We start from the raw sequence: 12124 nt of genomic DNA on the forward strand, positions 1-12124 counted from the left end.
TTGGACTTTAACAGACACGGGTATGGAATGAATGCAGTGGTCTCTTATTTTTTTCCAGAGCTGTAGTTTGACAACCTACAGAACAGCACTTGATATTCATGAAGAGATCTTTTAGTCTTCAACACGCACAGCGTCCATGACTGCGGCACATTTTTATTGTGAGTGAGAGTGACTATGGGCACAGCGTTGTAGAAATCATGGCTTGTACACTAGCAGAGCTTCCTCACAGAGGACATTCTCATTCTGCAGTGGTGCTGCAGGGGAGGACTGTGGGGGACAGCTGCTCGCTCAGGTCATGTGAACCCAAATCTCTGTTTGGAGAGAAACCAGCTTGTCTCCAGTTGTGTCTCCTAAGGCCATGAGAGAGCTCCCAGACCAGCCTGAATCTGAACAGCTCTCACTGGAAAGGCACAGCACCAAACTCCTTTTTCATATGCCAGCTGTTAGAAACAAAAGTAATTATTAAGAATAAAGCACCTTAAGACTAGAGGGGCTTTTATTCAGGTAGCATATTTAGATACCTAAATGCAAACGTTAAGTGTTAATTGTTCAAAATTTGGCTAAACTCTTGTCAAGCCGTCCTGGCAAATGGAGTCTTTCAACTGTAGTAAGCTACTCTAATATTTGCAATGCATTAGTGAGCATTTCAGGTATTTTTGGTGAACATACACCACTTTTGGCCCTCAGTGGGGATATGGGGGGAGGCTTCAAATGTCAAACATAGATGTGAGATGATAAGCATCCACAAATTTGTGAGTTTAAATCTTTGTTGCATTTGACTGATTTATATTTTATTCTGTAAAATAGACTGTAATGTAAAAGAAGCATAAATAAAGATGGGTTAGGTAAGTGTAGCTACAAGTCAAACATATTGTTTGATAAGGAAAAAATGAGGTGCTATACAGTATATAAATTATCAGTATATGATGTCTGAATCCAGCATATGTACAAATACATGATATGGAATAACCATCAATGCTCATAAATGATGAATGAATGTAGTTCATGTGATTACCTAATGCTTCATGGATCCCATCAGTCATTCATTATTCAAATGTAAATGTAAATCAGGTGCTAAATGCTTGTCAGGCTGGTGCAGTATGAATGTCTGAAGGGGCTTATAGCAATTGTTTAACTGTTTATTGCTATAGAGCCCCAACTCAAGGCTGAAGTCATTTAGGCTTTAACATATACATTTAGAAACTAGACACACCTCAATGTGCAAAGTAAGCATAACAACAACAGCAGCATGCATCAGTGGACATTTATTAGGGAAATCAAATCTCAAGACTGGGAATCCAATAATCCACCAACATTCAGTGTGGATAGAAAACACCTTATTCAAATTTTACCCATACAGTGCATACATATTATATATTCAGTGGCTTGGATTATGGTTAGAACTACAGTATTTCATTTTAAAACTCCTGGTTATTGCATTTCCTTTTGCAAGAGGACACAGTAAACAGTAAAAAGGCAACTCTAGATGAGCTAAATTTAGAAAATGTTTCCTGTAATAGATAATAAAAAGAAACACAAATGAGCTCTTGATTGTGCATCAATTTACACTTTACACAGAGTGGGAAATTATGGTTAAACGCAGTATTTGCATCTCAAAGGATATTTTTATTGTCAGACTTTCAGATCCATTTACCACCTAATATTCAAAAGAAATATGGAAACAGAAAAACAGCCTTCATGAGCAGAATAATGAAATATTGATGACTTATTTATTACACACTCAATGATATACTTTTAATTCTAAAACCCACCCTGCAAACATTTACAGTACACGTTGACAACAATGATTTGTACCTGCTATGCATGATCGATCAGGACTATACAAATACAAATTAATGGAATTTTCTGAAGCTATGACTGTATGAACCTGTAGCGGACTGAAATAAGATTTTCTCACCTCCCTGGCAGAGATGGAGGTTTTAAGTCTGAATGAACGGTAAGACGGGCTGTTTTTGCAGTGCGAGAACATAAATGAGCTGATGTCAGGGGAAACAAACCTTCATCAGGTAGAGCCCATCTGTTTGCTGCTGATGTATTGATCCCAGATTACCATTAAGTCATTTCTTTAGGGAATCTGCTGCATCAGCACCCTGAAGGTACAGTAGCTTCCCCTGCCCTTGTTGACCTCCTGCGGGATCAGTCCTGCTACCCCATAATGATTTTTGACTTGAAATCGCTTTCTGATCTCCGCTCAAAATTGTTATGCTTTCATCATATTTAAATTATGTCTCCTTTTCAAGTCTGATCTACTCTATTTCATTCCTGCTGCATCCAAATGCATCATGTTAATTATTATATTAAATCATGGCAGCGTTACCTTTGGCTGTAAGGACAAGTTGGCACGAGAGAGCAGAGAATTATTAGCACAATCAACACTTGCTGCACGCCAAAGCCCGACTACTGTGATCCAACTAACAGATTTACACCAGCTTTGTCAGAGAGATTAATGAAACTCGCAGTACGATTGATCTTTCCTGATCAACAGGAATTTCATGCACACATGTCATGTGGCTCGTAGCTAAGACATCTTCTGGCACCCAGAGTTGGATTTCTTGCGTGTGTTGGGTGGGAAGGGGGTGTCTAACCGGACGGCTTGGAAGGAGGGTCGAAGGCATGATTTCTCAGCCTAATTAACGCCTCAGCAACGACGGCATACGTTTCTACACAAATTTGCCAGTAGTCTGCCGTCAATTAAAAGCTGGGAACGGAGCAACTCAGCATGTGTGGTTAAAGGCTGATGGGAAATGTGGGTAGAGTGTATGTGTGCGTTAGTGTATCTTATCATAGGGTCATGTTAGGATAATGTTGTATTCTGACACACTATTGGGAGTATTTGTGGTTCATAGCTGTGCTACCATCTGCATCATATCACCAAGATGCACAAAGATCAGAGATTTCAATACAAAGTTTTAAGGCAAACAGACAGATGTAGGATGCTGGTTTCCCAGTGAGTTTTGATGATGAATACTTGACGGGGTTTAGACTTTTGAGTCATCTTTCAGCTGTCTCAGGAGCTCACATGCACAAGCAATATAAAAGAAGTTAAGATGAAAAGACACGTTTAAATAAAAAATGAAATAATATAATTTGGGATTCTTTGAAGTATTATTGGTAAAGTCTTGCTCTTAGTTTAGATTGTGAGATTGTTCTGTGAAATAAAATATGAGTGTGATGATGATGAGTCTAGTTTACTGCACTGTCCTGAGTGTTAGGAAGTGTGATGTATTTAGAAACTAAGGGAGAGATGTTACAGTAACTGACTGAGTCTTCTCAAACTCCTTTTCCACAAGATAGATTTTTGCAATGAAATCTTCTTGCAGAACACAGGTGAATTCCCAGAAGCAACATTTTCATATATAATCCTCCAACAACATCACACAGCAGGGACTTCTTCTAACATCTTAGCAAATTGACTGTAGAATATTCCCCAGGTCAACAGTACTTTAATTTTATATGACATCCTGACCTATAATCAGCTTTAGAATAACTTTTCTTATGTATTATTTCTGCTTTACAGGTGAGAGATCCATGTTGCAGACTTTCCTTTTATTAATATTTCTTCCTTTTTGAAAACTTTTGGTTTTGATTGTAACTCGTTTGCTGTAACAGCAAACAAATCTCATTTGGTTTCTCCTCAAAATCCAACAAAAAAACAAATGTTTCACCAACAAAACAAAAGAATGAAAGCAGCAGTGTACAGTGTGATCTTGTACCTTTTTTTTTTTTGAGCTCCGTAAAATGACAACCATGTGATTCACATCAAAGTGGCATCACATCAGAGCAGGAGTAGGTGGAAGGGTGAAGGAGCTGGGGCAGGAGGAAAGGGAAAAACAGAATCACACTAAGCTGGGAGAGGTTGTGAAATGGCAAAGATTAAAAAGGGAGTTAGAGAAAGAGAGAGGTTGATTTTTTTTTTCCCAGCCTGGGGGCAAGACAATCCAGAAAGAAATAATGAAAGGCAAGAAAAATAAAGATACAGAAAGTCAAGTCGAAATGTTTGGGGTTCATACAGAGGCCAGCTGCAACAAACCAAGCTGCAGCAATAGAGCTGGTGAGTTCAACCCGCTTTGTGTAATGTGTAATTCCCATGGGGATTTGAAACAACTGAGTTTTCACTCAAAGTAGTGAGATTTGTATCATTTCTTTCTTTGTTTTTTTATTTTGGTAGCAACTTTTTATTTTTTTTTTAATGTATTTTCCAGCAGCAGCTTCCTCACACATCAAGCTGCAATGCAGACACGCTAAAAGGTGCTTCTTTTATTCTGCAGCCACAAATCTTACGAGATGCTTATTATCCTCTGTCCCCGTGCGCCACTATAACACACAGTGGCAGCGGTAGTAGTGATTCACGTTCTTTCTAGCTGTATGATTGCATTTCAGTGTAGCGAGCTGTAAATTAATATCTCTACACCTCTGCCTCTGTCTCCTCAATCTTCCTAACCACGCTACTGTACCTCCTTTTATCAGTACAAGTCCAATTGGCCAGCGAGCGCCTCTGTATCCGATTAGGACTTTCCACCCACTGATTTTTATTGGCTGTGTAATGGTGCAGAACCTAAACATTTATCAGGGTCGATGGGATGTGTGTAGTACAAGCTATTAGGGAATGCAGAGGAGGGGAGTGGGTGTAGAAAGTTAGAACGCGCAGTAGGTGTCAGAATGAACTGTCACCTCTGGAGGGAAATTAAAGACGTCACAAGCAGGAAATTGTTTAGAGTTAGTTTTTGCTGCAGTGTGGCCAGACTCTGTCTGCTTTGCATTAAAGACAAACTACTTTACAAGAGAAGGTTGGTGCACTATGGCAAAACGCTGTAGTATTCCATAGGTTGTGGTTTTGAAATGCTGGATCCTCACAACAGAAAAACGCTGAATCTAGAGAAAATAATTAGTTTAAACGAGGAACAAGTTATTTTGTCTCTTTCTCACCCTAAATAGCTCAAATTTAAAATGACCTACCTGAGGAGGAGTACGTCCGTTTTGTGGTTTTGGGTGCATTGTGTCCTCATACAGGTGCTGGTTGTCCCTCTGTGAACTTCTGGTTGGCAAATCTGTGTATAATCCGCTAATGTTCTTAATCCTGGGGTCACATTAAAAAATGGATGAGAAATTAATCTGCTGTCAGGTCTGTCAGGTAGCCTATATTTTGTCAGTGCCAGTGCTTATTTTGAACCAAATCCTTCTGGGATGGGCCACTACACCCCCACCTCCAACCAAAACCAGCCGGGCAAATCCCTTTGTGCAGACTCTGTCGAATGTTCTCTGTCCTTTTGTCCTTGCTCTGTGAAGATTTAATTAAAGTGGAGAAGTTTAAAGACAAAACACCCAAAGCACAGATCACAGAGTGAAAGTTTGGTGTTCTTCTTCTTTGAACCGCTATAAAGCAGAGTGGTGAAGAGGGACACAAACTATTGTGGCTCGGGACAGAGAAAACTACTTTACAGAAAGAACTGAATGCTTTTTGCTCCCCTGGCAGCCGGAAAGTTTGAAACTTCATCACTCTCTGCAAATGCGTTACTGCATCCTCCTCCACATGAAGTGCATTTTGTTTCAATGTCTGCCATATCTGCCCGTGCCATGCTTTGCTGTGCATATGTGCTGCAGTAACCAGGCTAATTTAATTGCTTCTGGCTGAGTGGATCAAAGAGACCTGCATTCAGTGTTTTCCTTCAGTTTGCTGTCCCCTCTTTCATGCAGTAATCTGCACAAAAGGCAGAATTGAAGCAGCGCTCGCCTGAAGCCGGCCTTTTCTTTTCAGATTGTTAAAAGATGAGGAGTTGGGAGGACATGCTTGTTAGGGGGCAGAGGGATTGCAAGAGAGGTGAAAGTTCGGGTTTAATCTGTCACATTGTCTGAAAGGCGACACAGAACAAAGTGTGCACAGAGGTGTGGAGATATTTCATTACTTCCAATTAAATCGAAATGAATTAGTTCCTGCTAACTGTTGTGTCCAACAACAGCAGATCGTATGAAAAGTTTGTGTCTTGGAGTCCTCTTATGATTGATATGCTTGTGTTTTGGACTCATCTCAGCTGTTCTCATCTCATACCTTATTTGAGAGGAGATGTCAACGTGATGTAAGGTGGCCGCCGTGATTGTTAATAAAGATGTCAGCGCTCCAGCTCCATCACTCAGCCCTGTCAGTCTGGCCTTGTCCTTCAAATAAAAAAGGCACTCTGCTCATGAGATATCACATCTGCAATTCCAAACCACTAAGTATTCTGAACTTTGGTTGTCCTTGGACACCAAAAGAAACAGACCCAACAAAAAAACAAAGAAATCTACTTATAAAGTGATCACCTAGTCCACCCAGATCCTTTAAAAGAAACTCAGGTGGGGAGCTAATCCATTGCTGTATGTAAGTAAATATGTACTGACATATATGCTTATATAAATCTTACATCAGGATTGAAACTGCTGTCATTTGTGTTCTAAAAGTGAGAAATAGTTAATTTAGTAATATTTCATGCAATTACTTGAAGCATTACATTAAGAAAGATCTCTTTATATGTTTCATTATCCTCACCTACAGCTTGTAGGGAGGAATTTTACAGTTCTTTGCCAAATAATAACATTTCTATTAGATCAGGAGTCTTTGAACAAAACCTTTGCAAACTGTGGCTTGAGGTTAAGTTTAATGTTTGAGGCTGAACAAAATTAAAAATCCTTGTATTGCAATTTTAGTGCTGCGGATTTAGAAACTGCACCAGCTAGAGCGTCTTTCTCAAAATAAATATTCTTTAGGTAAAACCAGTGACCTCAACATTGGAAACAGCAGAGTAAACCAGAGAAAACAATTCATATGGGGTGAGGGCAAATGTCTGTGCACTAAGTTCGTGAACTCGAACAACCTGCCTGTCTGACTAAAGAACACTATAATATGTTAGACTCGCTTAAAATCGCTTGTCCTCAGTGTCTAAATACTGAATATTTATGCTGTCATTTTGTGTTGACATTGCATTTTGGGGATTCAGTACAGGTTTCATAAAGGTACTATGAAATCTGAATACATTTAAATGCTACTATCAGATTAGAGATGAGTGTATACACCACTTTTATCTTGTAAGAACGGCACCTACACACCACACAGCCCTACAGATGAATATGGGCGGCACACTGCTTCAGCTGAATGCCTTCCCTACTACACGCCCAGAGAAGACCTCTCCTTTAATGTAAGGGCGTCTCTTTGTCGGTGATTCACATGAAAGGGGGACATGTAGCTATAAAAATCCCTGTCCTCACCCTGAGCACCTGTAATGCAGTGTAATGTAAATATGTGAAGCAGAAGCAGGTGAGTTACCGTGTGCATTTTTCATACTGCCAGCCGAATCCCCTCTTCTGTGTGTGTGTGGCCTGTAACCCGACTGTCATGACTACACAAAATGCACACACACAGGTACAGTGTAATCTCTACTGAGCCCCTCAACGCTCACATGATGTAAATCCACGACAGCATGCATAATTACATTGGAACATACCCCAATAATTTTGCCATTTTGCAGGAGTTTGAAAGTAGGTTGAATCTTGCAGGAAGAGAAAACTACCAGAGCATCAGAAATTCTGACCATTCCATTGAAACACTGTCATGTAAAGGAGATTTAACTATTTTTTCTTTACTTATTTGCAAAGCTTATTATATTATTTTAATTTCTAATGATCTGAAGCGAGCATTGAACCTTAATATCTTAAATGTTCTGCATAAGGAGCTGCTGAATCCTAAAGAAAAGACACGAGTGGGAGAAAAAAGAAAGCAAGACAAAGGTGTACAAAGACATGCGCTGCATTGCAACAGAGCGACGCTGACAAATGGTTCTTCTTTCTTCTGTTTCCTTTTTTTTTTTTTTCCTCAAGTTCATGACTTAGGAAGAAATCTCAAGTCCCTGCTGAGTTGGAGATGCATATGCCTGTGCCGCTTCTCTTCAGCTTCTCCCAGCTTTGCAGAGTCATCCTGGCAGAGGAATCGTAAAGAGACCAGCCCTTCGCAGATCTCCTACAATGGTCAGTTGCACTATAACTATTTAATTTTTGTGTCTGTATTGATTCATCACTGCCCCACTCTCCTTCTTCTGTGGGCATATTTTCTGAACATCTTTTTTTCTTTCTCACCCCCCAACTTCTGTGTTCATTCTGACCTTCAAATTGAGCACACTACTGTACCGCCCCCTCAATTCATGGCTGCTCTCTTACATCCTTTCTCAAAAGAGAAAAGAAGAGATGAGTATAGCCCCTGAAAGGGCAGTTCTCTCAGTATTCAGAATCATAATGAGCTCTTTGTCATTCCTGCAGAGTACAGTGAAAGTCACAAGCAAACTTCACAGTGAAACTACAAATAAATTGCTCCCCATAAGGGCAGACGGCATTTTATTCGATACATTCCAAATACCTGTAGATTAAAAGTTCCCTTAGGCCACTCTATTATGGAGTATTGATGTGATTCACTGAAGCAGGATTAGTATTGCAACACATTGCAGAGTGATGAGATCCTGCACAAGGTGTGTCCTGCAGTAGTTTTTTTCTTTCCTCCCCCATATACACAGAGGGTGTGGCTTACATCTTCACTGCACCAAGGCAAAACTTCCAGCAGATATGTGCATCTGAGTGATGGGTCATTCAACACGAGCCACAGTAGTAGTAGACACAAAGTACTGCACCTCACACGTTTCTGGTGTACATGAATCCCACTTTTATTTTCCACAGAAAAAAAAAGATGGTTTATTTTTTTTGTTTGTTTGTTTTTTTTCTTGTTTTGTTTTTTCTGGTCTGTTTCGGTTACATTTAAAACCATCCTATGAAAAACTGTAGCACCAGAGCAGATTTTGTATTGCCCAGTCTTTGATGAAAATGTCAATTTGTGCTATGTTTCAGTTTTGATCAGCTTTTGATTGGAGAGAGACATCCATTCCTTCTTGTATATAAATAAAAAAAAAAGAGACTAGCACTTCATTTCTTTTCCCAGTCATTAGCAAAATCAACCAGAGAAAACTCTATATCATTTTTTGTTTTCATTTAAATTACAACAAATACATTTTGAAGCAAAAAAAAAAAAAAAGTAACTTGGGCGGCATTTAGCATAATCCAAGCAGGGAATCAGCTTTCATGATGATTATAATATATTTATATATTTATATGTATACATATATATTATGTTTATATACAAGTATGGCACTTGATTACACAAAAGCAAGAAAACACTTCACTATAAATAAAAGCAGTGGGCGCTTTGGTGTGTCAGAAATTAAGGAAGTCACAGACGTTAGCGTTTGCAGCAAATTCGCCAGATATTGTTTTGCAAGTCAGCTATAAAGCAGTGGAATGGTTACATATGTTAAGGTCAGTGGTGCAACATAGGCAACGAAAAGAAAAAACAGAATGAACTACGCTGATGTATTTCCAATAGTTTGAACCATAGTGGGTATGGATTTATAGATCTAGATAGAAATCTGAATGATTACCACTGTGCATGATGATATTTAATTAGGTTGGTGCCAGAAATGGGTGGAAAGAATCTGTCTTAAAAACACTGTCAGTCAGGTCAGTAGCACATTTTGGATAAGGTCAGGCTCTCAAGCGTTCACCTCTTAGTGCAATTTTTGCATTGACTCTCTTCAAGTACAGCAGAACAGCCCACAAAGAGTAAATATGTGAACACGGTCTCCATTACGCGTCTTATACAGAGTAGAAACGTTACTAAAAAGTTGCATCAGTGCAATAATAAGTAAGTAAACAAACGTGTAATCCACGCTTGCCATAAAGTCCTTAAAAGACCAACAAACAAACAAACAAACAAACAAACAAACAAATCTGCCCACTCTTGAAGTCATGACACGAATTAGGCGTGCGGAGCTGTCCATCATGTCCATCCTGATTATTATTATTTTTTTTTTACATGTTCTCTCTCCGTGTGTTACACATAAGCAGAGTCACTGGACTGAGTGCGGCCGAAATTGGGCACACTCATCCTCGGCAAGTCCTTATTTCTGATTTCATAAATGGACTTCCGTCGAGCCTGCACCCCTCGCACGGCCGTTTTGATTTTCCTCCAGCCCAGATGATTGAGTTCTGCCAGGTTGAGCACCACACAGAACCCACTGACCGCGAACATGAACACCAGGAACACGGTCTTCTCCGTGGGTCTGGAGACGTAGCACTCGACGTCTTTGATGCAGGGGTAGCGGTCACATTCGTACACAGACGGGACGTTGAATCCATATAAGAAATACTGACCCACCAAAAAGCCAATTTCCAGCGCGTTTCTGAAAACCACCTGGATGATGTAAAACCTGGAGATGCCCTCCTGTCGCCGCATTTTGGACTTTGTAGTTCTCATGGCCGAATTAGGGATCTCTTTGACTTCTAAACAATCTGGCTCGGCTTCTTTAGTGGAGTTCTCTGTGTTCTGTAGTACTCCGTTAACAATGGTGTTCTTTATCTTTTTGCTCTCGTCGCGTTTCAGCGAGTCTTGATCCTTATCTAGCGTCAGATAGACCGTCGAGTAGCGCCGCTCCTTCTGTTTGGCCGACTGGTGCACCGAGTACGTGATAAAGCAGAGACTCGGGGTGCACACCATGATGATTTGAAAAACCCAATATCTAATGTGTGAAATGGGGAATGCCTTGTCGTAGCACGCCTGGTTGCAGCCCGGCTGTAACGTGTTACAAACAAACATGGTCTGCTCGTCATCATAGACAGTCTCTCCAACTATTGCTACGATTAGAATCCGGAAGATGACCACCACTGTTAGTAGGATCCTGAAAGGCAAGCAGACACACAATGTGAAAAATAAGTGGAAATATGTGCTTTAGCTGAGACTAATGAGGTGGATCCGCGCGCGCCGCCGCCGCGGTGGCTGAAGCGCTCAGGGTCCAAATGTTGGGTGTTGATTTCGGGAGCTGTCCAGTGCTGAAGCAGGACGCCACAGTGTGAGCTCCTGTCCTGTCTACAGCATGTGCTCATCATTGTGTCTATTTCACTATTTGTGTATGGTTTAGAGGTTTAATGGCTGAAATGGTATGTGAGAGATCTGCTGCTGCTGCTGCTGCTGCTGCTGCTGCGACTTCACCTGTGTGAGCGTTGCTAATGGAAAGACTCTTTCTCTGCCACCCCTGAGTGCACAACCAACACACATGAAATGGATAGGTGGATGGATGGATGGATGGATGCGTGAAATGATACATGGGTGATACTTTAGATTCGGCTGTTTTGCGTTTTGCAGCACCATTCCCGGGTTCTGAAAAGACAGCTGTCAACTGATTGACTTGACTGTCTCCTTCAGGAGGACGACAAAAGGGAAAATCTGTGAGACAAGAACAGAAAAATCCACGACACAGACACGAAGGACTGGGCACCATGCTATAGAAGATCCTGGAGGCACAACACAGAAACGGGGGACTGGGGACCATGCTAAAGACGATCCTGGAGGCTGCTGCGGTTCTTCGTTGTTCTTGGTTTTTGTGGATTATCTTACCTTCCTATCATAGTAGAGTGCTGCTGGACAGCAGCCTCCAGGAGCCTCTCTAGTATAGTCCATTCCCCCATTTCTGAGCATCCGGAGAAGACAAGGGTTCAACGGCACTCTGTTCAAATCCCCCTTTTTTAATAAAAAAACCGCGTTATTTCCCGTTCTTCTTCTCTCTATCTCTCGTGTTGCTCAGTCCCCAAAGCGTCCGAGTTTGCCTTAAAAATGCATCTGTCACGGGAGGCTGCCGCCGTCCCCTGTTTCTCTCCGTCTCTCTGCGCGCTCTCTGGTTGGTTAGGCTGTGTGCGGAGCGCGCCGCGCCACTCAGCGCCCTGCTTTACTGTGCCGAGCGCTCCCACGACGTGGCCACACTTTTCCTTGTCATGGGGAGTCTGAGGAGCTGATTATTATAAGCCCTCCTATCTTCGATCTTCAGATCAGGTTGATGGGCTGCGTGCTGCTTCTGTGTGGAGGGAGGTTGGATTTAATGTCTTGCCAGCGTTAATCCGCCTTTAAGTAGTCTCCCCCCCTCCCATTCGTTACGTACGTGCAGACAGGTTGGTGGAGCGCAGCCAGGAGAACCGGGGCTTCTCATTTTCAGTATTGTAGTTTTGGACATAGTGTGCGTCATTCTGTGGACACTCTTGTGGA

The 12124-nt window shown here is 41.3% G+C and overlaps 1 protein-coding gene across 1 annotated transcript; it reads right to left on the reverse strand.

Annotated features, from left to right (window-relative positions):
- Nucleotides 1-8686: 8686 nt before the first annotated feature.
- LOC113147837 (gap junction delta-2 protein) lies at nucleotides 8687-11940 on the reverse strand. Its single transcript, XM_026339098.1, has 2 exons — nucleotides 11483-11940; nucleotides 8687-10766 (listed from the first exon to the last, which is right to left on the reverse strand). The coding sequence occupies exons 1-2, from the start codon at nucleotides 11551-11553 to the stop codon at nucleotides 9923-9925; spliced, it is 915 nt and encodes a 304-aa protein (XP_026194883.1). The 5' UTR covers nucleotides 11554-11940; the 3' UTR covers nucleotides 8687-9922.
- Between the last annotated feature and the right edge of the window lie 184 nt (nucleotides 11941-12124).

The sequence above is a fragment of the Anabas testudineus genome, chromosome 22 (genome assembly GCF_900324465.2).
Source record: "Anabas testudineus chromosome 22, fAnaTes1.2, whole genome shotgun sequence".
NCBI classification, from domain to species: Eukaryota; Metazoa; Chordata; class Actinopteri; order Anabantiformes; family Anabantidae; genus Anabas; species Anabas testudineus.